General features: G+C 41.6%; 1 protein-coding gene across 2 annotated transcripts in view; it reads left to right on the top strand.

Moving 5' to 3' along the window:
• EIF3M (eukaryotic translation initiation factor 3 subunit M) overlaps window positions 1–24071 on the top strand; it is a 1227752-nt gene that overhangs the window by 555505 nt on the left and 648176 nt on the right. For both annotated transcript variants that reach the window (XM_044058942.1, XM_044058943.1), the window contains 2 exons: window positions 727–826; window positions 1183–1264. In XM_044058942.1, the coding sequence (XP_043914877.1) occupies window positions 727–826; window positions 1183–1264 (182 nt within the window). The remainder of the gene's footprint in view (window positions 1–726; window positions 827–1182; window positions 1265–24071) is intronic.

The following is a 24071-nucleotide window of genomic DNA, read 5'->3' as shown; positions in this document are numbered from 1 at the left end:
GCTTTTAAGAGAAATTGCACTTTACTGTGTGTGTACTTGTCATCCTCCCGTTGTGTACATTCTCCACTGTTGCCATTTGTGAGGATTGAGGCACCTTGATTACTGGGCCAGTGCTGGGGCATCATACGAGGGATATATGTTCAGGCAAAGAGGGATTAGCTATGGGTGAACATTTTCTTAGTAAACATAATTAAAACCCTGATTTATTAAATGCAGCAGTTCTATTACAAGTTAGAATTAAAGATACTGAAGAACACTTGATTAAACAGAAGTTGTTAGAGAGAGAAATGTGTTTTAAAGTATGGAACTTTGATTCGTAAGGGTCTTTACAAATAAATTAATTGGAATATTTAATTTAATAATACATTTTTTGTATTTATTGTTGTATTGATTGCTTGATTGGGCTTAAGTATGTGTGGTATAAGCGTGTTTTTTCTTTCAGGACATAATTTCCTTTAAAGGTTTTAAAGGTTATTCATCCGAGGCCTTAGAAGTGTATTGTTTTTTTCCTGGTGTAATATATTAGAGTTTACTACTTGTTTGATGCTTATATTAAACCATTCTTAATGTTGCTGAAACTTAAAGGGTAGGGAAAACATCATTTTGTAATGTTTTGTCATATGCTTCTTCTGTGTTGCTTACTTAGATTTACTACTGTTTATCTTTTTTCTCTCTTGGCTGAATTAGTATTAGTAATAGTTATCTTTTTTTTTTTTTTTTTACCAGGTGCATTGTGCGAGCCTTGAAAGATCCAAATACATTCCTTTTTGACCATCTCCTTGCTTTAAAACCAGTTAGGTTCTTGGAGGGAGAGCTTATTCATGATGTAAGTTATTTCTGATTCCGTCACAAGCCCTAAAGCTAAAAGACTGAAGCTGCACTTAAACTTAATAGACAGTCCTGTGACCTAATATGTTAGGGTGAATGAAATGTCTGCTAAATCCCCTCCGTCATTTTTTGTTTTTGTTTTGCATGTGTGATAGTGTTTCAGGACAGTAATGTTTCATTGCTACGGTTTCAAAATCTTAAGATTATCCATTTTGGCCTTTAGTCTTCTGTACTTTCATAATGAGTACATGCACATTAATATTGTTTTTAACTATTTTAAAAATATTGCTGTATGTAGTTTACATATCACAAATTCTTGTACTAACCATTATCAATTTAAATCTTATTTTATAGCTTCTGACTATCTTTGTGAGTGCCAAACTTGCAGCATATATCAAGTTCTACCAAAACAACAAAGATTTCATTGATTCTCTTGGTAAGTGATAAATGAACTTTGTACTGGAAAATTGTTGCATTACAAAAGAAAATGTGTTTGGATACATTGGAGGCTTGTTGGCAGGTTCAAAATTAAGGTTGAACAATATTATGTCCATCATTTTTGTCTGTTCAATCTTGGTGTATTGATACAAGTGTTGCAAAGAGCTTGGCAGTTGATTTCAGAATCAGCAAACCTTTTCAGTTCTAGCTGGTTTCCAGAGAGATGATGCGTACATGGTCAGGAGTAGTGCATGTCTTGTAGGCTGCAAGGGGAAGTCCCAGTTTAAATAGTCATGCCAAAGTTGTGTAGTGAACATCATCATTTAAACTTTCCTGCTTACCTTTCTAGGGGGAAGGGAGATAGGCATTGCAGTTCCTGCAGCAGGAGAGCTATCCAATGAAAGTCCCAGAAATAAGGCTCCATAAACACAGCTCAGGGGCTTGGCAAACAATCTGCAAAGGAGTGCTGTGTGTTTTGTTGAACATGAGTGTGTAAACGTGCATGCTTATGTCTGAGTTTGGTGAAGTAAGTATTGCACATTTCTTGCCAGCTAGCAGAGGAGTGCTTTAGGAGCATACAGTAGATTTCCTAACCCAGTGGACAAGTACCTTGATAGCCGACTCTTGCCTTTCCCCCAGGCACCTTAGTTTGCCAGAAGTGGAGGAAAGAATCTACCAACAGGTGACTGGTATATGATAGCTGAAACAGAGATTGGGGCCAACAAGTTATTTAAAAAAAAACTAGAGGGTCATGCCTGTGCCTGAAACCTCCATGATTTATCCTTGCATCACTTAAGGAGACAGCACTGGTCTTCAGATCGGATCTGGGAACCAGTAAATGCTCAACATCACGTACTTCATCCTCAGATACTAGCCAGATTTACAGTAACAGTGTTACACTGACAGTATTAGTTCACATTTGTCATTTCTGTGGTGGGCTTGGTGTTAGCGGTGACATGCAACTGACTGGATCCATCAGCAGTGTTGGCATTGAGAGGGTGATTTCATGGTAACAACTGAATTTATTTAGAGGCCTTGTATGTCCAACAACTGCTAGCTGCCTTTGTAATGAACCTTCACTTCATGCTTGAACTCACCAACCTTTACCTGGCATCATTATCAAGTAAGGAAATCCGGCCCAAAGATTATAGTATTTTCTGACTAGATCACTCCACAAAATAGCTTGAGGCATGGCAATTATGTAGTCAAATAACTTAAAAAATTCACTTGTACTCTAAAGAAATTCCTCATTTCTCAAACTCAGAAATACTCGTATCTACACTACAAGTTAACACTTAAAAATATGCATAATTGCATTCTATATGCCTCCTGGCCAAAAAAAGTGTAATATACCTACATTCAAAAACATCCTGTCATGGATATCTGCCAGAATATCTCATGAAACAGTTGTCTTAGGAGCTCTTATAATCGCACCATCTCTTCTACTGACCCCCCCCCCCTCTTCCAACTTTTTAAATCTTTTTTAATTTCTCACAGCTAATTTCTGCTTCATCTAGATTCAGTAATGTTTCAAACACTGAAGCATTCTTGACTGGATCCTAACAAATGATCCTGATAACATAATGTGGTCCAGCGTGGTACTTTGCCAGATTCCTTAAGAGATCACCACCCTGTCTTCGCTGTTTGTACATAGTGTACTTCATGCAGACTAACATTGTACAATCAAATTAGATATGCGTCCAGTTTTACCAAGGACATTTTTAAAGAAGCACTTGGCCTTTACAACCGGAATACCTTAAAAATCTTATCTCTTAATAAAGTCATACAACATTTTAATTGGGTATTTCTAAATACTGTTACTGCACATGCCATAATTAGAAGAAAAATGAATTACATCAGACCCTTTCTTCTGATTATCTTTAGCTACACAAAAAAGAAAAATACTCTTGCAACAAAGAGACAAGACCTGGTATCCCTGGCAAGCCATCAAAGCTAGCGTTACTCACCAAATATATCATCATCTCAGAGACCGTATTAAATCCTAGGTTCACAGTGACAAGCAAAAGTATTTCACCAGCCATCAAGATCTGAACAGTAACTCTCTCTAAAAAATGTTAAACAGCATTCCAGTTACTGAAACCAGACCAAACATCCCAACAAAACCCTCAACCTAGTGACTACCATTGTAATGCAGTTTGTGCTTTCAGTTCTCACTTGACTAACTCCACATCCAGTTTTTCCTGTCCACCCTTGAACCATAACTTCTCTTACACCAATTCTGACCTTTCACCCAACACTTGCTCTACCATCTTACCAATGGTTCAATCAGCTCCCTCGCAGTGCAGCCCATTCCAGCCTCCAGAATGTGATCTTTTCTTTCCAAACTGAAAACCACCATAATAGTGCCTAACAGCCTGATTCCCAAATATCACTAAATAGATTTAGACTTTATAACTTATCCTGTATCTCTCTTCACTAAACAAATAGTTCAAGAATATTTTATGCCTTACTGCTGGAAACGTACATACTACCCCTACATAAAGTCATAAGTAGTACCAGTATCAAAAAAAAGTATCCGCAAACAACTACTTCAGTGTCTCCTGTCTAATAATTTCTGTCATCATCTCAACATGGATTTCACCCTTTTCACAGTGCAGACACAATTTTACTGTCTTTCTTTAAACACCATACATAAGCATAGAAATAACAGTAGTCTGGTGTCGTCAGTCTTCATTGGCCTGTCAAAAGCATTTGATGCTGTCTCACATAGAAAACTTGTCCAGAGTGTGTTGCAACTCCAACTCTCTCTTCCTCCTCCCTAATCTGGTCCAGTCTCTACCTCTCCAGTAAGACACAAAGTGTTAAATTGATGTAGTCTACATCTACCTTTCTCTCTCTCTTTCATTTGGAATACCGTGAAGGATCCATTCTTGGTCGTCTTCTCTTCAGCATATTTATCAGTAATCTAGACCTACATTCAGCAAACTCTGCCTTCTTCCGGTATGCCGTTGGCTTGAAAATTATCTCCACACCTAGTACAATATCAAGTGTTCGTTTTATTTCTATCGAAATTGGTATCAAAATATCAAACTCTTAGTCCTTAATGCCAAAAAACAAAACTTTTGCTCATCTACAAAGCTCCTTAAGATTCCATGGATACCTCCATTGAAACTGTCTGTCATTCCAAACTCCTTAGTGTTGCTTTTGATGAAAACCTCAAGTTTGTCCTCGGTGTTCAGTAAGTCATAAAAACTACACCAACAGCTTGGATTACTCTACAGGGCTAAATCATTCCTCACGGAGTCCACTAGAAAACATAAAGCATCCACTGTCTCCTATGCCAGCTGTCTACTTACTAACTTACATTCAGCACAACTCTTGAAACTAGAGCATTGCTAAAATAAAATGCCAGATGCATTAAGCAGTTGAATTGGCTTGGATACCCAGACATAAATAACCTTTATCAGCTAAACGATGCTTACAAAATATTGTATACCCCAAACAAATGGACTTCCTTGATATCTTTTTTAGGAAATGGTATTCTCTCCTTCCTAAACTTCAGTTATCTGAACAACTCTTGTCATGTACTACCTCTATTAATAATTCCCTTGGCAATTTTCTTTACTTCTGCTACTTGGCTAAGTTGTAGAACTCACTTCCTTTATCTCTTAATAAACAATTTGTTTATTGTTATTTATTTGACATTTGTTTACAAGGAAAGTCCGCCTGGATATAGAACCCATTTTCAATGGAGGCCTATGGAGAACACTCTACTAGCACGACATTTAATACAGTATGATGACAGAAGAGAGAATAGTTACATAATGCAAATGAGACAGCAGAATGAAAACAACACAGTGTTTACATTTATAAGTATTTACAGATGTCCTTCCATGTCACTGTTGCAGTATTCTTTACAATAGGGATCCCCTGCCTAGGGCAGCCCAATGTCTGGCCAGTGTACCAAAGCCTTTAGGTTGTAATGGATACACTGTACACCTTGTATGCTCTTACGCATGGTGTATGGAATAAAGGTGATGTCTGGACATACTATCCTCGGAGCTTCTTTGCCACCAGTCCAAACGCCATCTTTGATCATCAGTCTGAACACTTGTTCATCTGCTGGTTACCTGGCTGCTTTCAGATAAGTGCCTCATTGGGGTTTTTGTTATTTTTATCACTTTTTGATTTGTTTTTGGCTGTTGGTTTCATGTCATCCAGAAAGGGGAAATGCCAGTGTGGGAGACAGATTCCCCATGAAGATCGTCCCAAGCAGTGTTTGTTTTACTTAGGTGCTTCCCACGACCATACATCTTGGACTATTTGCCAGGCTTTTGTTCCTAAGACGTTGCATAGTCTGCTTTCTTCCTTAGCTATTTATTTGGAAAACCAGTGCCTTAAACTGTTAGCTAAAGACACTATGGAAAGATCTTCCTGGCCCCGAGGGTCAGCAGTCTGCAAAGGAGACCAAGAATGCTCAGTTGGATTCTTGGCTGTGCCGCCTCCACCATACATCTTTCTTGAGGCTAGTGAAAGCTTGGAAAATTGTCTGGTTTCTCAGTCAGATTCCTCTGCCATGACCACATCTGAGGCTGGCATGGATCCGGCTTTAATCACATCCATGGTGGTCTTGCAGACGTCTACTTTGGATATTCATCGGAAATTGTGGCTAATAATTACTGAAGGACCTAGGGGTCCTCATATTTTGGTAAGGGAAGAGATACCAGCTACTCTTATTGAATGCTGTCAGGGTTCAGAGCCTCCTAAAATCTTTAAGGCTAACATCCCTTTCAAAAAGAAGCAAAACAAAAAAGCAAGTATATTCCTCCTGCTCCTAAAGATCCTCAAAGTGAATGCCAAAACTTCACCCAAGGCCTGTTTAATGCCTATATGGCTCTGAAGCCTCCTCAAGGGGTTTCTGTTCCTTCTCCTGCTTGGTCTTCTGCCCCTCTCAAGAGGCCAAGGGAGCAAGATTCCTCTGGCGAAGATAAAGATTCTGATGAAGGATCCCTGACTTATTCTTCCCAGATTCCTTTTCTGTTGCATTATGATTCTGAGGAAGAGGAGTCTATTAGCCCCAAATCTTGTTTTGAGGAGATTTCTTTTGGTGACAGTTTCCTGAATGATGGATTTTTTAAAATGGGAATGTGCTTGGTAGCCTTTGGTTTCTTCAACAAAGACCACATCCACGTCAAGGGGATGAGAGCCCTTCTTTTGGCTCTTCAGGCTTTTCATTCACTTTTCCTTCCAGGACCCCTCAGTATTCTCACAGGTAATACCATATTGATGTGGTGTACCAACAAGCAAGGGGGACATGGTCTTATCTCCTGTGCAGACTTAACTGTTCAGGTTTGGGATTTAGCTGTCCAGTATCAGGTGACTTTTCAGGGAATTTATATTCCCTCAAATCATAACATAGTGGCAGATTCTCTAAGCAGTTCCATAACACAATCCCATGAGTGGATGATTCACAGGGATGTGTTTCTGGACATTGTTTACCAGTGGGGTACTCCTCAAGTGTATCTTTTTACCTCCACTCTGAACAGACAGCTTCCTCTCCCTTGTACCAGAGTCCATTGTCCTTTGGCCTGGAAGTTGGACACCCTCTCTTTTTCTTGGAAGGGGATTTTTTTTATGTTTTCCCTCCCCTTCATCTCATTCTGAAGGTCCTGTTCAAGGTAAAACAGGGCGATTACAAAATCTTGCTTTTGACTCCCTTTTGGCCCAGACAGTATTGGTTCCTGCTGCTTCTGCATTTAACCAAGGGCAGCCATCACAAGTTATCTCACAGGGTGGACCTACTCACATAAGACAAGGGATCTCTCATCCGTCTCCACCTGTCCACTCATTCAACTGACATTGTGGGTGATAGGGTTTCAGTCCCCTTCAGACACCTTTTTTTTCTGAGGGACGTACTTTAGGTCCTGCAGGAGGCCAGAAAATCTACTACTAGAAAATCTTATTTATCCAAATGGAAGAGATTTTCTGTCTGGTGTCTTTCTCATAACCTGGCTCCACTTATTGTGGATCTTCCCTTGGTTCACTCTTATTTGTGTGAATTGCTCAATGCTGGCTTGGCATATTCTTGTGTTAAGGCCCACCTGTCAACTATTTCTGCTTGTCTGCCTTTGGCTCCCTCTTTGGCTTCCAGATTTGAGACCAGACAGTTTCTTAAAGGTGTCCTTCACATTAGGCCTCCCAGGAAGCCTGTTCCTCCTTCCTGGAACCTTAATTTTATTTTAGAAAAATTGGCTCAGGCTCCTTTTTAGCCTACGGCTTCAACTTCCTTACAGCATTATTCTTGGAAGACCGTTCTTTTGGCCCTTACCTTTACCAGACGCCTGTCTGAGCTTCAGGCTATAATGGCTGTTCCTCCTTTTTTGTTTTTTCCATAAGTACTGGGCGACTGTTCGTACTACTCCTCCTGTTATGCCCAAGGTGTTTAATGAGTTTTCTGTTAATCAGTCTATTCATTTGCCTACTTTTTTTCCCTTCTCCACAATTGGCTAGTAAGAAGGTTCGTCTTACCTTGGATTTGCATATACAACTCCAATATTATTTGGATACAACTAAACCCATTTGCAAGTCTGAGCAGCTTTTTGTTTCCTTTCATCCTGGGTCTTTAGGTGTGGCTGTTTCCAAGCAAACATTTCTTCTTGGATATATAAAGCCATTTCCTTTTGTTGTTCCTTTCATGGGAAGAGCCTTCTTTCTTCTGTTAAGCCTCATTCTACTAAGGCTGTAGCCTCTTCAAATGCTTTTTTCAAAGGTTTGGATACTAATTTTAGCCTTCAGGTAGCTGCCTGGTCTCTGTGCATACTTTTACCAACACAATCAAGGATGTGATTTCTAGGGCCAGAGCTGGTTTTGCCAGGGCCACTCCTCATGGCTTCCTTGAGGGCTCTGTTGGCCTTTCCTCCTCGCAGTCTTCTTCCTGAGCTGTTGTACTCTCCCTATTGTAAAGAGTACTGCAACAGTGATATGGAAGGACATAGTACAGTTGTGTGAAATCGTACAATAAGAGTAGATGTCCTTCTCTTCACTGTTGCAGTATTCAGTCCCTCCCTCCTCCCACTGATCTTTTTTTCCTTCTGGATGTACTTGTTACCTACTAGTATCCTTGCACTGTTGTTTCTCCTGAGGCTTTTTCATTTCTGAGGATGGTATGTCCAGACGTCACTTCTATGCCCTACGCCATGAGCGGGGAACATACGTGTGATGCATGGCATACCCATTACCTCCTAAAGGCTCTATTGTACTGGCTAGACGTCAGGCTGCCCTAGGCAGGGGAACCCTATTGTAAAGAATACTGCAACAGTGAAGAGAGGAACATCTACTGTTAGGGTAAGATTTTACATAACTGTACTTTTTCTGTAACTACCTGGTTAACGTTGTGTTTCTACAAGTTTTATAATTTGAGAGCTTGCTTACTTAGAGTAGAGAGTTAAGGTTAGGCTTTGCAGATGAGTTATTAAAAAAAGAGATGGGGATAGCAGATGGTGTAGAAGATGAAAGAGTAATATGAAGAATAGAGGAAGAGTAACAGACAGAGGAAATAATAACCAGAAGGAGAGCACTTTAACATTCTTTTGATATCCACCTGATAACTGGAATTGCTACTGTTTTCCACCACATTCCTAGTTCTAGTCCAGCTAAATTTTAATTTTTGACCTTATGTATATTCATGTTACCTACTCTGCCACTGAATGTAATGTATACCTTAGTTTTATTTTTTTTAAATCAGAACCCCGTCTGCATAATTCTTCTTATATCTCACCCTCTAATAACTTCTCCCTTCTTAACATTAAACCTAACTCTCTCTTCTGCTACTCTTCACCTTCCATTCTAACCATGCACTGCCAATTATATGTTCTATTAACCTGTCTTACCATCCCTACATCTTTCACTTCTTGTTCTATTTTCCATAAACTTGTATAAGTCTGTCTTATTTATCCCATTACTATATTATCCTATCTTCTCTGCAGAAACCTACCACTTCAACCCCAGTCTGTGTATCTTACAATTTAATATCCTGGCTGTAAAATAGAGATGTTATTGAATATTCTAACAGTAACATTTCTCAGTTTCATGCTTAAACATAATCTAGTGTTTTTCCCCTTTTTCCTTTCTTATACTTTTATCAGCCCACATTACTACTACTGTCCAAAGATATAGCATCTCTCTCACCATCCACTATTATGTGCATTAATCTCAACACCACATGTTTCGCTGATACAGTTTGCGTATATATTTAAATCTTGTGTAACATGTATCAATATCTCTGTGACACACGCACACACTTGGGACATATGTACTATGATCTATATGTGTTGCTTTTGCTGTGCCATTTTAATGCACTCTATAGTGTTTTTTTTATATATATGTATCTAACATAAAATAATTTGTATTGCATTCTGATGGAGCTTGTCTCCCTGGGCCTCCACTGAAAATGAGCTTCTTCACACAGTCAGACTTTCTCAGTAAACAAATGCAAATAAATAAAAGATGAAATATTTTGCTAATATCAAAGGGGGTGGTTGTCCCAGAGTTGGCGCTTTCAGTATATGGATTTTGCATTCTCAGCCTTACATCCATCATACTGTTGAGGAGATGTCTCTTGGATTGCCACCATTTCAAATGCCCAGAGTTGAGACGTTTGTAGAAACATGAGATTTTACAGGCCAGACCATACCTATGGCCAGTACAAAGGACAGAACTTCACTTTTTTGAAAACATAAAAGCTTGTTTTGGTAGCATTTGAGTTGGTATTTCATGTAACATTTATGTGTTTTAGATGTAAAATATTGTTTTATACAAGTATGATAGAAAATTCAGGAAATGTTTTTTGTCCAAAAATCTCAGGACATTATCCATTTCTGAGTTTTTTTGCAGGACAAAACTGCCCAGGTACACCCTGGACTACATGGAACCTTTCTGAGATGCCGTTTTATTTTTTCCTCACTGCCCTATCATTGAGGAGATCTTGTCTATCATCTGCTGCCTTTCTTATTCATACCAATACTATGTCCTTCAATAAGTAAATCATAATATTTCAGTTTATCCTAATTTGTGTTCTGTTTCCCTTCTAGAATTTCTCCAAACAGTCTTTTCCCTTAAAGACATCAACACTGGCCTTGCAGCTGCTGATGTACGTGATACAAGACTCACTGATATGCTTTAGTCTTTTTTGTTGATTCTCAGCATCATTGATTGCTCAGCCGTGCTAGAAAAAAATTCAGTAATGGAACATTTTTATGTTAAATTCATTTTTTTCTAGTTGATGATTAATCGTTTGGCTACTTTTATCACTGTTTGTAGTGGTATTGATGAAGGACCATAGGATCAATTCTAAGTTTGTGAATATGCTGGTGGTAGGCTAGTAAAACCCAAAGGTTAGCACACATTATTTTGGTTGGACCCTGAATATAATATGAAAGAGTGTCAGCACTGTGCTGATGTTAAACAAACTAAGAAGTTATGAAAGCTCATGGTGCTGAATTCTGCAATTAAGAACATTGGCCCTTGAGTAACTGCAGATTTAGAATACCATGTAATGTTGTTACTCAAGATGTAGTCTTCTCTATAACCACAGGGGGCAGTACTGTCCTGTACTGCATTTATAGTTACACTTAGTTCCATATATATAGTCAAAAGTTGACCTACTTATTTTTTTTAATATGGAAAACTGTTTGCACCCCCTTAACACCTTCAGTTATTTTTTGAGAAGGAGAGTGCAGAGGGTTAGGGGGAGAGCTCCCTTATAAATGTAGTTAACCAAAAAAAAACACGCTAGAATCTGAGAGTGCGTTTACAGCAACAGTACTTGTCAAACTGCACTACCTCTGTAACATTCTGAGAGCTATGTTAATGCACAGGCAAGGTTCAGTGATCTACATTAACACCCTGAATTCATTCCTAACATTTCTAACACTGTGTCTGAAATCCTCACAGAAAAAAGAATGCTAAAAAGAAACTTTTGTTAAAATGCATGAACCAGTAAAGGCTGAGGAAATGAAGGAAATTACTCCAAGAGAGCAGAGTCTATAAGCAAGAAGTTAACGCTGGAAAAGTGTGTCAATATAGTGGGGTTGATAAGATGAGTGGTGCTTGCTCTAAGAATGAGAGAAGATAACAGCAGTGTGATCAAGGAGAAGCGGCCTGTAAAGGAGTGCAAGCTGAGGCAGTATTTATAAGAATGATGTTAAGAACTTTTGCTTCTCCAGTGAAGAGGACAGTTTGGTCTATGGAGATTGCAATAACAAGTTTAGGAAATGTTGTGCATGTTTGTTACTGATTGTGTAAATCTTTCAGTTAATAGACAGCAGTTGAAGTCATCAGAGAGTAGCATATTGGGTGTAATATAAGTATTACCAGCTGATTTAGGTATATATTAGGATCATCAGGGGACACTGATGGGATGGGGGTCCGAATGGAGAGATAAGTCAGCAAGCAAAAGAGATTAGTATTGCTGAAATTGAATTCATCCTCAGGTCTTGGTGAGTACCTTCACAAGGTGGATCCTGTTTTTATAGTGTCTCACCAAGACAACACTGATAGACTACTTATATAGCATATATCATGGACAGAAGTAGGTTAAAAAAATGAAAAAAAGATAACTTGGGTGCACAAGACCCATAATAAAGAAAAAAAAAAGTGCACAATTCAGGTAGGTGCCAGGACTGGAAAAAATAACCGTGTAAAATCCTCAAGACATGAAAACATTTCTTCAACAGGGCTAGGCCAGGCCCAGGGGGAGGATGCCCCCCACCATTGAAAAATCACAAGAACTGATAGGCCAAAGAAGAGCCATAAAAGACGATAGAGTAAATAAGGATAAGAAAAAAATTATGTATTGTTACTGTTATGCAAGAAGCCCAGAATTTCTAGACAGAATATATACAAAACGATTGAGAGAAATTAGAGGAAAGAAAAATACTTCCACAAATAAAACTGTCAGAAGCTTCAAATAAAAATTTGTGTTCATTAATACAACAGATTTATGAAAACATTATATAGACCAAGAAATCTTGGTCCTTTTGGAAAAAGAAGCAACTGAGGAATCATGAAAATATAAAGAACAAAATATAGAGACTTTTGAAAGGTACAAAAAAGAAGTATGGGCATGGGAAAGAGAGATCTGATCTGGTGCAATATTTATGCAAAGGAGAAAGCCAAACTAATCAACACAAAAAAGGCAGCCCCAAAGATATTCAAAGAGAAATACAGGCAAAGGCATCCAGATGTGGAAAATTTCTTATAAAATAAATAAGATCACAAAGGGGAAAAGTAGAAGAGAAGATTAGTAAAGTAGAATAAAAAAAAAAAATAGACATGGAAGTTATGGAATTCTTGCAAAGTGAAGGCTTTAGTGTACAAAGTTTTTAACAGGTTAATCACAACATGATGGAACAATCAGTCCCCAAAGTAAGGAGAAACCAAGAGAATTAGGAGACATATGAAGAAGAAATATGGACACGTGAAAGAAAAAGAAATTTAATATGGTGTAATTTTTATGCAAAGGAGAAAGCAAAAATAATCAAAACAAAAAGAGCAGCACCAAAGATATTTGAACAGAAATGTAGGCAAAGCTATCCAGACGTGTAAAATTTTACAGTATAAAAAAAAATAAGAAAACGGAGGAAAAGTAGAAGAGTATTAGCAATGGAAAAGTTAAAAAAAATAGAAACTGAGGTTATGGATTACCTGCGAAATGAATGATTTAGTGTAGACAATCTAATTCTGAAAACATCACAGCAGGATAGAGCAATGGATCCCGAAATTAAGGCGAAGTCAGTGAAATGGGTAACATCTGAACAGTTGCCAGACAAAAATCCTTTGGAGTATTCTATAGGAAACCAGGACAAACATCCAGTTGGAGTTGTGCAGCAATGGGAGGAACAGGAAGCTGTGGCAACTCTGACACAGCCAGTGTTGTGGGGTGATAGACCAGTGAGTTCATAGGTTTATAGGTAGGTACTAGGCTATCGGCCCTAGGGCCTGTACAAGCCCATCCAAAAAGGTACCCTGGCTTTTGCCACCCAAGAAAATTATTGTCCTGTGCCACTGTCGAGCAGAGCCACAGAAGTGATCCCTGGGGTGAATTTCCTATTTCCCATCCAATCAAGATTTTTTTTGAAGAGTGCTAATGAGGAGCTTTGTTTGATATAGATAGGTAGTTTATTCCAGAGTATGGGAAGTCTCTGGGACAGGAATCTGTTCCTCCGGTATGTTCTGTTTATTGTGGTGACAAAGTTTAGGTCCCTAGAGCGTGTAGCTTGGAGGAATTGGGATTTCTTTAAGTGGAGCATGTCCAACAGCTCTGGGTTTGACCTATCTTTGTATGTTAGGCAGAGATCACCTCTGAGTAGGCGATATGCAATGGAGTAAAGCTGGAGTTTTTTTGAGACGGTCTGCATAGGGCATCTGTTTGAGGCTGGTAATCCTCTTTGTGAGATATTTCTGCGGCCTTTCCAGTTGTAGAAGTCTTGTGAGGTACATTCCAAAAGGGGTGTTGTACTCTGTAATGGGTCTAATGAGTGATGAGTAGAGGGGAACAATGACCTCTTTTTTTCTGGATGAGAAACCTTTTGTGATGAGGTGTGCCACGTAGAAGGATTTCCTGACTACTGTGGCAATGTGATTATCAAAGGAGAGACTACTGTCCACCTGTGTTCCAAGGTCTCTTATCACACTTTCGGTGTTAAGTATACTATCGCCTGTGTTGTAGTTCATGGGTACAGAGTTTTTACCAAAGGGGATGACTATGCACTTTTTGGCATTGAGCTTGAGGCCATGGCTTTGACACCAGGCATCTGTCTCAGTGAGGCCCTTTTGTAGGATGTCCACATCGTTAGGAGTTTCGATTATGGCTCCTAGTTTGCAGTCATCTGCGAACTTCGTTAGCCAAAGATGATCTTTGTTAGCCTGTACTTCAGAGAGGTAGATATCAAACAGGAGAGGACCCAGGACTGAACCCTGTGGTACTCCATTTGTCACTGGTCTGAAGTCGGATTTGGAGTCTGCTACTTTCACAGTGTGGGTTCTGTCAGTGAGTCAGTTGGCAACCCATCTTGTGACATAGGGATTTATACCTAGTTTAGTGAGTTTATCTATAATTCCAGAGTGCGGAATGGTGTGGAGAGCCTTGGCAAGATCTAGATAGGCTGTGTGAACCACCTTACCCTCGTCTACGGCTTTGGTGACTGCTTCAAAGAAGTCTGTCAGGTTTAGGAGACATGATCTGCCTTTTACAAACCCGAACTGGGTGATGTCCTGAGTTTGTAAATTACCAATGTCTTTGTTTATAAGTTCCATGATGATACATTCCATGGCCTTGCAGACCAGGTTCGTCAGGCTAATGGGGCGGTAGTTCCCGGGGTCCGTGGTGGTTCCTCCCCTTGTGGAGTGGGATAAGCGTCGCTGTGCGCCATTCAGCAAGCACAAAGCCTGAGGTGAGGCTATGATTGAACATGGTACTTAGGTGGGGTGCCAGTTCTTTCTGTAGTTTGTGTAGAACGCAGCCTGGGATGTTGTCTGGTCCCATGGATGCTGTGTTCTTGGCTTTGGAGAGTGTGTATTTTACCTGTGCAGCCGTGATTACAGAAACTTTGCATTCTTCCGGTATAGAGATGGACCCTTTAGGGGGTGAGAGGGGGGTAAAGTTAGCACTGAACCTATCTGCCAGGATGTTGGCAATATCAGTTTGGTTTGTATATTTAGTGCCATTGTGCTGTAACTCTGAGCAGATCTGAGTGTTGCCATTGAGATTCTTGACATAGCTATAGAATGCTTTGTGGTTGTCTTTAGAATCAGTGGCGATTTTGTTTATGTAACTAGCTTTGGAGGACTTTATCAGGGATCACAGCTTCTTACTAAGGCTGACCAGGGAGCTCCTCCACTCATGGGATTTTACTCTCTTTTGCATTAGTTTCTTCGTTCTGTTGTACAGTTTGTTTATGGCAGGGGACCACCAGATTGGCTTCCTTTTTTTGGAGGATAGCGTCTTGATTCTGTTTGGGATAGCCCGATCCATGCACTTGTGTAAGTGCTTATAAAGTGCAATTGTGTAGGATTCAGTAGTCGTAACTGTGTTGTCCATCTGCATGGGTGTCATAAAGTTCACCACTTCTGTCTTAAGAAGCATGAAGTTGGCTTTGGAGAATTTTTTTACCGTGGTTTCCTTAATGGGGGTGGGGGCAGGATGTGGATATCTAGGGTGATTAGCTTATGGTCGGATCAGACCAAGGAGGTGTTGACTTCAGGTGTGGAACACTGGTCACTCATGTTGGTAATGACTAGATCTAGGATATTGTTGCCCCTGGTGCGGAGTTTATGAATTCCAGAAAGCGTTCAGCGAAGGAGTTGGTACATGAGTAGTTTTCTCAGTTAATGGTGGGGTAGTTGAAATCGCCCATTATTAGGGTGTTTGGTTGACCCCTAATATTTTCCAGTACATCAAGAAAAGAGGAGTGGGAATCCTGGGGCATGGTGGGGCATCTATAGCAAGCTACAATTTGGATTGCAGTTTTGCCCAGAGTTAGTTGCACTTGGATAACCTCGGCTGCATTATGCTGAACAACAAGCCTGGAGGTGTGGATATCCTCAATGAATATGGACACACCTCCGCCTTTGGTGTTCAGGTTACATGGCCAAAAAGTGTGGTATGAGTTATAGCCTGGTAGTGCAGGGGTGCTCTCTGGAGCCTTGAACCAGGTCTCCGTCACTGCACAGGTATCGATGTTCTCCATTTTAAGGAGTGCCTCGAGTGAGTGCATTTTGAGATGTAGACTTCTAGAATTGAGTAGCATCACCCTCAGTTTTTGCTTGCCAGTTCTTTCCACGGAATTTGTCATTTGAACCTTGCCTAAAAAAGGCACTATAGGGGTGGCAAGAACCTTAGCCAGTATCCGGAATTCCAGGGGTGACAGGTGCAGGTCGTCTCTGGCAAAGCATCGTGGTCTGTCAACCATGTCATCCCAGGCAGACAGATACTGGATCCCTTTAGAATGACACCAGAAGCTTAGCCAATTGTTGAAATCAATCATTTTGTCCTTGTACTGCGGTATCATTCTGGGGTGATGGCAGAATGCTACCCAGGGCTAGGGTCATACCTGCCTTGGCTACAAATTCGGAGAGCTCTTCCATGTCTCTCTTCATGTAGTCCAGGGAGGTAGTCACAGGTCGTTCACACCAACATGGACAATGACAGATTCATATTTGTACTTTTTGTGGAGTGACCTGAGTGCGTGGGTTATGTGACGGATTCTGGCACCTGGCAGGCAGCTGACAGTAACCTTCTCCTTGTTTAGCCTGGTGAGCGGGACATCAGTGTGCCTGACTATAGAGTCACCTATGACTAGTGTGTTGGGTACGTTGTTTTGCCTTATTGGCTGTGGTTGAGTGGCACACTGAGTCTGCCGGGCTATTTGTCATTTGGGTTGTGTTGGGTGGAGGTTGCTTGCATTTCTGCTTTGGAGGTCTCTGTTGCTTGAGCAGATTTATTATTGAGAGCCTCCGCGAATGCTTTTGTCTTGTGTGGATTTTGGTGATGTAGATTTAGTGAGACTATGTGGTGAGTGTGGTGTGGTGCAAGTGTTTACCTTCTCCTCTTGACTGTCAAGTTCAGTCTTGGTTGGAGAGAGCTTTACCTCCAGTTTGGCTAGATAAGTGCATCTCTCACAGGTTATAGTGTTGGGTGGTAGGAGGAGAGGGTTGTCTGTGTACATGAGGCAATTTCTACATTGCCCCAAAATGCCCAGATTCATCAGATAGACCGGAGAGACCACTGGGAGCTGCCCCTTGGACATGCCTGAATAAAAAAATATTTTCCTCTAGGTAAGTGAGGACAAGAGCTGTTTTTCTCCAAGCAAGTGAGGCAAGTAAGTACCAAAACTGTTTTCCTCTAGGTAATGAGGAAGGTTGAGTGCTGTAGTAATTAGTAGCTTATTTAGTGCTTACAACAAGTTCTGAACAAGTGCTGATCACGAATAAGCAAATTCAAGTGCTAAAACTAAGAATCTGTATCTGGACTAAAGTAATTACAGGAAAGGGGGTAAACAAGTGCAAATGCGGGCTTTTAAATCAGAAAGTTGAGAGAGATGGAAAAACTGCCCAAACAGCCAGTAACTACAATTTCTGGGCCAGAGCCACTCCTTATGTGGTAGATAGGTTACCTAGTGTTTACCACTCCCAGTGATAAGCTAGAAGGCTTCCCTCCAACACAGAAAGCTTGGTGGGGGACTCAGAAGCTTACATACAGTCCTGCATACAGCAAATCTGAATCTGGACTACACTAGTTACAGGAAAGGTAGGAAATAGGCTTAGATTTTTTTTTATACAGAAAAGTAGCTAAAACAGCAGTAAAAACAATTCAAATGCAGTGCAAGCTAGCACACTTGAGTATGTAGCAATGTTAGACCAAACAGGTTAAAATAAATGCAATTAAATTAAAAATGACTAAAAATAAGTGCAGAAGTAGTCTATTAGGTAGAATGAGGTAAAGAGATGGGACTGGGTGGAGTGTCCCAGATCAAATCTACAGTGGGGGTGGGCAACTGCAACAAAAGCCTCCAAATCTAAACAAGACAGGAATAGGGAGAGTGGGTAGGGGAAAACCAACACCTTCAGCAGAGATCTGAAAAACTATAGAGTGAAGCAAAAATAACAGTGCACAACTCTGAAGTCAGCCAGCAATGATATAAAATTAGTCAAGCAACAATTAACAGTACACAACTCTGAAGTGTCAGAAAAATATACTTAGTTCTGTATATCTCCAGATAGTTTGAAGAGCATTCTGTCAGGACACAGGAAGGCTCCAGCAATGATATGCTGGAGCATATGAGTTCCCATATGAAAGAGCAAGGATGAAACCAAAGAGAATGTGGCACAGGAAGATGCTGTGGAATCACCTATAGATTGCCAACAGGAAATGGAGAACAAAGAATATACCCTCAGTTTAGAGGAAAATAGCTTATGAGAAGTGTTGCTTGATTTAATAGAGATGGACAGACATTAAGATCAGTGAAAGAAACAGATAACAGAAAGTCAGTAAAACCCAAAAAGTTAGAGGTTTGATAAAAGAAGTGAACACAGTAATTAGGACTGTCCACAGAAATTCTTGTGATATAACAGAAGTAAATAGGATATATTACTGTGCAGCTAAATTAACAGATAGTCTTAACACAAAAATACAGGGTAGTAAAGGAAAAGCAGTGGAGAAGTCAAATGTTGTCATGCAAGTATCGAATAGAGAAAACTATAAAGCAATTAAGACAAGAAGTGCCACTGTTAGAAAAGTATAGAAGAGGGAACAGATAATCAGAAGTACTCTGGAAGGATAGACGTGATAAAAGCACGCACAGTATCAGAACAGATCAGGATCTGTTGTGCAGTCTCACAAGTCAGCACAGGCAGTAAAAAAAAAATTAGAAGATATGCAGATAAATATTAAGGAAAAATACAAAATAAGCAATTTATTGATGACCCAAAAATGTTTTATTGAGAATTGGAAAACAAGGCAAAAGGCATCGAAACACCGCCAGAAAAAGAAGAAATAGATACATTTTGGAGAAATATTTATGAAGACCCTGTGGAACGTAACAAAGATGCTAAATGGATAGAAGAAGAAGTAAAAGAAAGAATAAGAAGTTCAGATGTACAGGATATGCAATGGGATGAAGTAACGGCCAGATAGAGATTGAGGCAAAGTTAAGAAAAGCTTTTAAATGGAAACCCCAAGCCCAGATGCACTATCTAACTTCTGGTTAAAAGCATTAACATCTTTACATGAAGATTTAGCCATGAGTAAGAACTGATCTGATATTGTTAATCCTCGTTCATTTCTTATGCATGGGTATCAGTTCCGAGCTCGGAACCGAGCCGGCCATTTTCCAAGCTCGCGTCAGCTTCAAACTCTCGAGCTAAACTCTTACCCACAACCCCCCCTCTCCCTGTTACCTCAGATTTCGTTTGCCGCATTGCCATCTGGTCGTGTCAAGCTACTTCTCTTGAGCTAAGTACAGTCAATTGTTGTTTAATTGCTTTACAAATTACTTTTCTGTCAGAAAAGTTGATATTTTATTGTCTCTTGCCCTATCGCATCTAGTGTTCATAATTTCCTCAGGTTTTTTCTGTCCTTTACTTACCATTTCTACCGCGAGGTAATTTTCTCTTTACCATCGTTGGTAATGTTTTTCCCTTTCTCTTTCATACCTTCGGGTACTCTCTTGTATCATTGATGGTACTTTTCTGTTAGTTAATATGGCAGATAAAAAAGGTAGTCCGGGGTTTAAGCAGTGTTCTGATTGTGGACACAAACTGCCTACTTCTGATGCACACTCTTTGTGTTTATTGTTTGGGAGCTTCCCATTTATCTGTTAAACCACCTTGAACTATTTGTGAGAATTTTTCTAATAGAACTTTGTTAGAAAGGAAAAACAAGCTGAAACTGAAGGGACTTCTAAAATCTCCCTTTTCAGAGGCTATTTCTGGGTCAGAGGTCTCAACCCCTCCTAAAGCCCATAAGAAGATGGATGTTTCTACTAAGGCTAAATCCTTGCCTTCGTCCCCAGCTGGGGACTCTCACCAACCAAAACCTAAAAAGGCTAAAATTTAATCTCCGGAGCTCTCTGTCAGCCCCAGTGCTTTTGGTACCCAGACCTTCAGCACCGAGGCCTTTGGATCCATTAGTGATTTCGGCTCCGTCCTCTCCTGCAGCTTTCTACATATCGGCACCCAGGGGCTCCTCTGTTCAGACCATTACCACTGTATTGGCACTGACCATTCAGTCGGCGCAGACCTTGACCACGTCGGCTCAGAGATCTTCCTCAGAACTGAGGCCTTTATTGTTGGCTCCAGTTTAGTTGGTTCCAGCTTCGGCACCGACAACCACTTCGGCACCGATGACTTCTTCGGTGCAGACTACAGTAGTTCAGTCTTTCTCGGCACCGTTGTCCTCGGTGTGGTCAGATGAGATGGGCACCGAATCTGCCTCTTTTGTGGACAGGCCTGTTTCTCCCTCAGTCTCTGTGAGGTCCACTAGAAGCCTTTCCGAACATGTGTTGCGTCTTGTGGACCAGGCATTCTTCGCCAGAGGTATTCCACCCCTCAGGAACTATCGTTCCTTGGGAGGTGATCACCCATCTCCAAAGACACCTTCTTATTCTCCTCCTTCATTGCCTTTGAAGTCCATGGATATAGTACAGTCTTCCCCTTCTGCGGTTCCCTTTATGGATCTCGCTAAGGAACCGCAGTTGCCTTCATGGCAGGAAAGTTTTGCTACGACCCAGGATGTCAGCTGTGACACGCATAGCTTGCTGCTCCACAGCCATCCAGGGACTCTGAGTCGGCAGATTGAGCCACTTAGGGGAGGAGTACCCCCTGTCCTAGACGTATACTCCTCTCCGGGTGGACCAGCCTTCCAATTGATGGCGAAGGCTTTCGCTGCTGCTGGCGATACCGGACTGTCTATACCTTCGCCCTCCTCTGGTACACTGGTTTCACAAGTCGCACCTAGCTGATACTGGGTGCAAGGGCCTCAGGACATATTCCCTCAGGAATCCCCCTTTCCATTGTCTTCCCCAGCTTCTCCCGCTGTGGAGGTCCACCGGAAAAGTTTGTGCAAGAGGAAGCACATGGACTCCACAGAGGAGTCCCTCACTGAAGAGACAGATTTTGATGAGGGGGAAGGATCCCCTCAGTCACCCTCTGAGGTATCCTTTGGCGATATCCTCGAAATCCTGAAACAGAGAGGTGACTGGCAGTCCTCTAATCCGACCCCTGAGGAATCTGTGTTCCTGCAGGCCTTTTGCGCCTCGCCCCCAACCTCCTGGGTTACTCCACCTGCCGATGAACTTGTCAAGTTCATTGTGCAGCGTGCTTGGAAGGTCCCTGATGCCATTGAAGCTATTCCCCGGAGGCCAGATAAGATCTTGTCCCCTCCTGCTTCGGATCCCCATTGGTCCAAAGGTCTTCCTGTAGATGCTTTGGTGGTGGCGGCCGCAACAAAAAAGGATCTGGTAGAAGAAGAAAGCCAGACTGTCTATCCGCCTAACAGAGAGTCCCGGGCCCTGGACAGAATAGGGAAGCGCACCATTGCTTCAGTGATCTTTGCTGTCAGGTCCCTGAATTTTATATGGCACATTTTACCAGGCTTCAAAGTTAAATGGTTTCTGAGCTCTCTGAAACCTTGGCTGGTGCAGTGTCTGATGAGGTCCATGACGAAGTGGCCTCTCAGCTGGCCACCATTGAGTCTATATCTAACTCCTCTATGCGATTGATATCTCACACATCAGAAGGAGTAGCTAGAGCAGCGGGTTCAGCTGCGGTCTTGAGACGACACGCCTGGATGCACTTGTGCAACTTCGCGGAACCTTTTAAGTCTTCCTTTCTTAATGCCCCCATTGAGCCCTCCTCGTTGTTTGGGCCCAAAGTTAAAAGCACACTGGCCAGATGTGAACAGGATGGTAAAACCCTTTCTGCATAGGTGTCTGTTATTCTTCCCCTCAACGTGCTTTCTCCCGAAACCAAAAGAGTGGGAAGATATGGTTCAAGAAATCTCAGGGTCCTTTCCATGACACACAGGCCGAGTTCTCCCCCAGAGGCAGAGGGGGAAACTCACAGGGAAGACTCTCCTTTCAGGGCAGAGGGGGACCGGGTAACCAGGATTCCAGGGATTCTTTCCCTGGTCAGTCCTACCAGCGCTCCTGAAGAGCGACCCAAATCCTTTCCTCTGGAGGTGGTTGGGGGACATTTCTCCTTGTACCCTTCTGCCTGACTAACCATCACCACCGATTCTTGAGTACAAAGGATCATAACCAGAGGTTATCATATCCCCTTTGATCTTTGTCCCGTCCCTTCAAAAAATCTTCCCGACGTTCCACCCAGTCAAAGGGAAGAAGCAGCACTAGAGATAGAAAAGCTGCTAAGAAAAAGAGTCATCCAAATAGTCCCTCCAGACCAGATAGGATCCGGAGTCTACTCGAGACTATTTTTCGTGCCAAAGAAAACTGGGGAATGGAGACCAATTTTGGATCTCAGTATATTGAACAAGTTTGTGAGAGTACAAAAATTCTGGATGGTCACTATACAGTCTATCCTCCCGCTTTTGGAAAAAGACGATTGGATGTGCTCTATAGATCTTCAAGATGCGTAATACCACATAAAGGTGGACAGGCCATCAAGAAGATTTCTGCGCTTCCGTGCGGGAGCCAGTCACAACCAGTTCAGAGTACTGCCCTTCGGACTCTCTACAGCCCCCAGAGTGTTCACAAAGTGCATGGCAGATGTTCATTGTATTTTACTGTTGCAGTCATTACACTTGGATTATCCTGCTGGCAGGCTACCCGCAGTCGGCCTGAATTCCAAAGTCCTGGTCCGGCATCGGTTGCTGTCACCTCTTCCCTGACGTCAGTGCGCCAGGGGTATATAAGATGCAGCCGAGGCCATTTTCTTCAGTCTTTCTTGCCGCGTGGTGCCTGAAGCAAAAGCAGTTCGCAAGTGCCAGTCGGCAGACTCCTGAGATTTTCGAAATTGAATTTCAGATCCGAAGTCTTCAATAAAGCTAAGTACCCAGTTGGGGAAACTTTTTTCTTGCTCCAGACCGATGTCAGAAAAAGTTAACAATTGTTTTTCTTGTGGGAAGCAAATACCTCATAAGCATTTTCATTCTTACTGTATTCCTTGCCTAGGCCCTGAACACGACGTTGCTAGTTGTCGGTTTTGTGCTAGATTTAACCAACGCACTATTAAGCGTCGGTACGATTTTGCTTTTCATTACTTTGGCCGAATGTTTAACTATATAATGCCGTTGGAAGAGCCGACAACCGGAGTTCATAAAAAGTGCAACGAAAAAGGAAAGGACAGGCATCCGAGGTCCAAAACCGACGACGAAGCCTCTTCTAGGCCAGTTGCCGGTTCTCAGTGAGGCGCTTTCGCAGCCCCTGACACCTGCTACCTCAGAGCCACAGGCAGCCTCCGACTCCCACGCGGAGACAACTAGGCCTGTGGATACTCCAGGTATTGGGCCTTCGGAAAGTAATCCCTCAGATGGGTCTGGAGCCGTTGAGCAGGCATTGGCTTTTGAGGGTGTTTTCAGACCTACACAGCTTTACATCAAGCCAACTTCAGCATCCAAGACAAAGACTAAAACAACTTTAAAGACAAGGAAACAAGTACAGCATTCTCCAGGACAAACTTCCATGCCTAAGAAACAGATGCTCAAAATGGCCTAAGTCCTAATTACTTTGATCAGGGGTTCCCATCCCCCTCCTGATAAGAGGCCTAGGCAAGACACTGAATAAGATTCCTCTGATCAGGTTTCCATTTCCTCTGACTCCTCTTCAGAACACGGATACTCTATTCCTCCCTATGAGGATTCTGATGCTGAAGAATCTATTCCTTCAGCTTCTCCTCCTGAGGATTATTACTTTGGGGAAAACGTGCATTTCCACTGGGAGAGCCAAGATTACTCAGAATCTAAGAAAACGCTCTGAGACTTTCTTTTACTACCTCAGCACAGACCTCTTGCTATTCCACCTGTTCTAGACATTGTAGATGATGTATATTCAGAGTCCGGACTGTCTCCCGACTCTTTACCTCCTGCACCTGTTAAGCCAGACAGACACTACAGGGTTCCAGATTCTCATAAATTTCTATATAAAAACCCTGCTGCTGACCCAGAAACTATATATCAGGGTCCCAAAGGGGTCAAGGCCTCTACTGCAAAAAAACTGTCCCCTCAGATAGAGATTCAAGGGCACTGGACAGATGGGGGAAAAAAGTTTGCACTTCTGCTACCTTGGCTGTAAGGGCTTTAAATTTTCAGTTCCTTATGCTTAAATATCAGC

This window comes from Protopterus annectens, chromosome 17.part0 (genome assembly GCF_019279795.1).
Source record: "Protopterus annectens isolate FY-2018-M chromosome 17.part0, PAN1.0, whole genome shotgun sequence".
Taxonomy (NCBI): Eukaryota; Metazoa; Chordata; order Ceratodontiformes; family Protopteridae; genus Protopterus; species Protopterus annectens.
The sequence above is the reverse complement of the archived record's forward strand: the minus strand, read 5'-3'. Positions and strand labels throughout refer to the sequence as shown.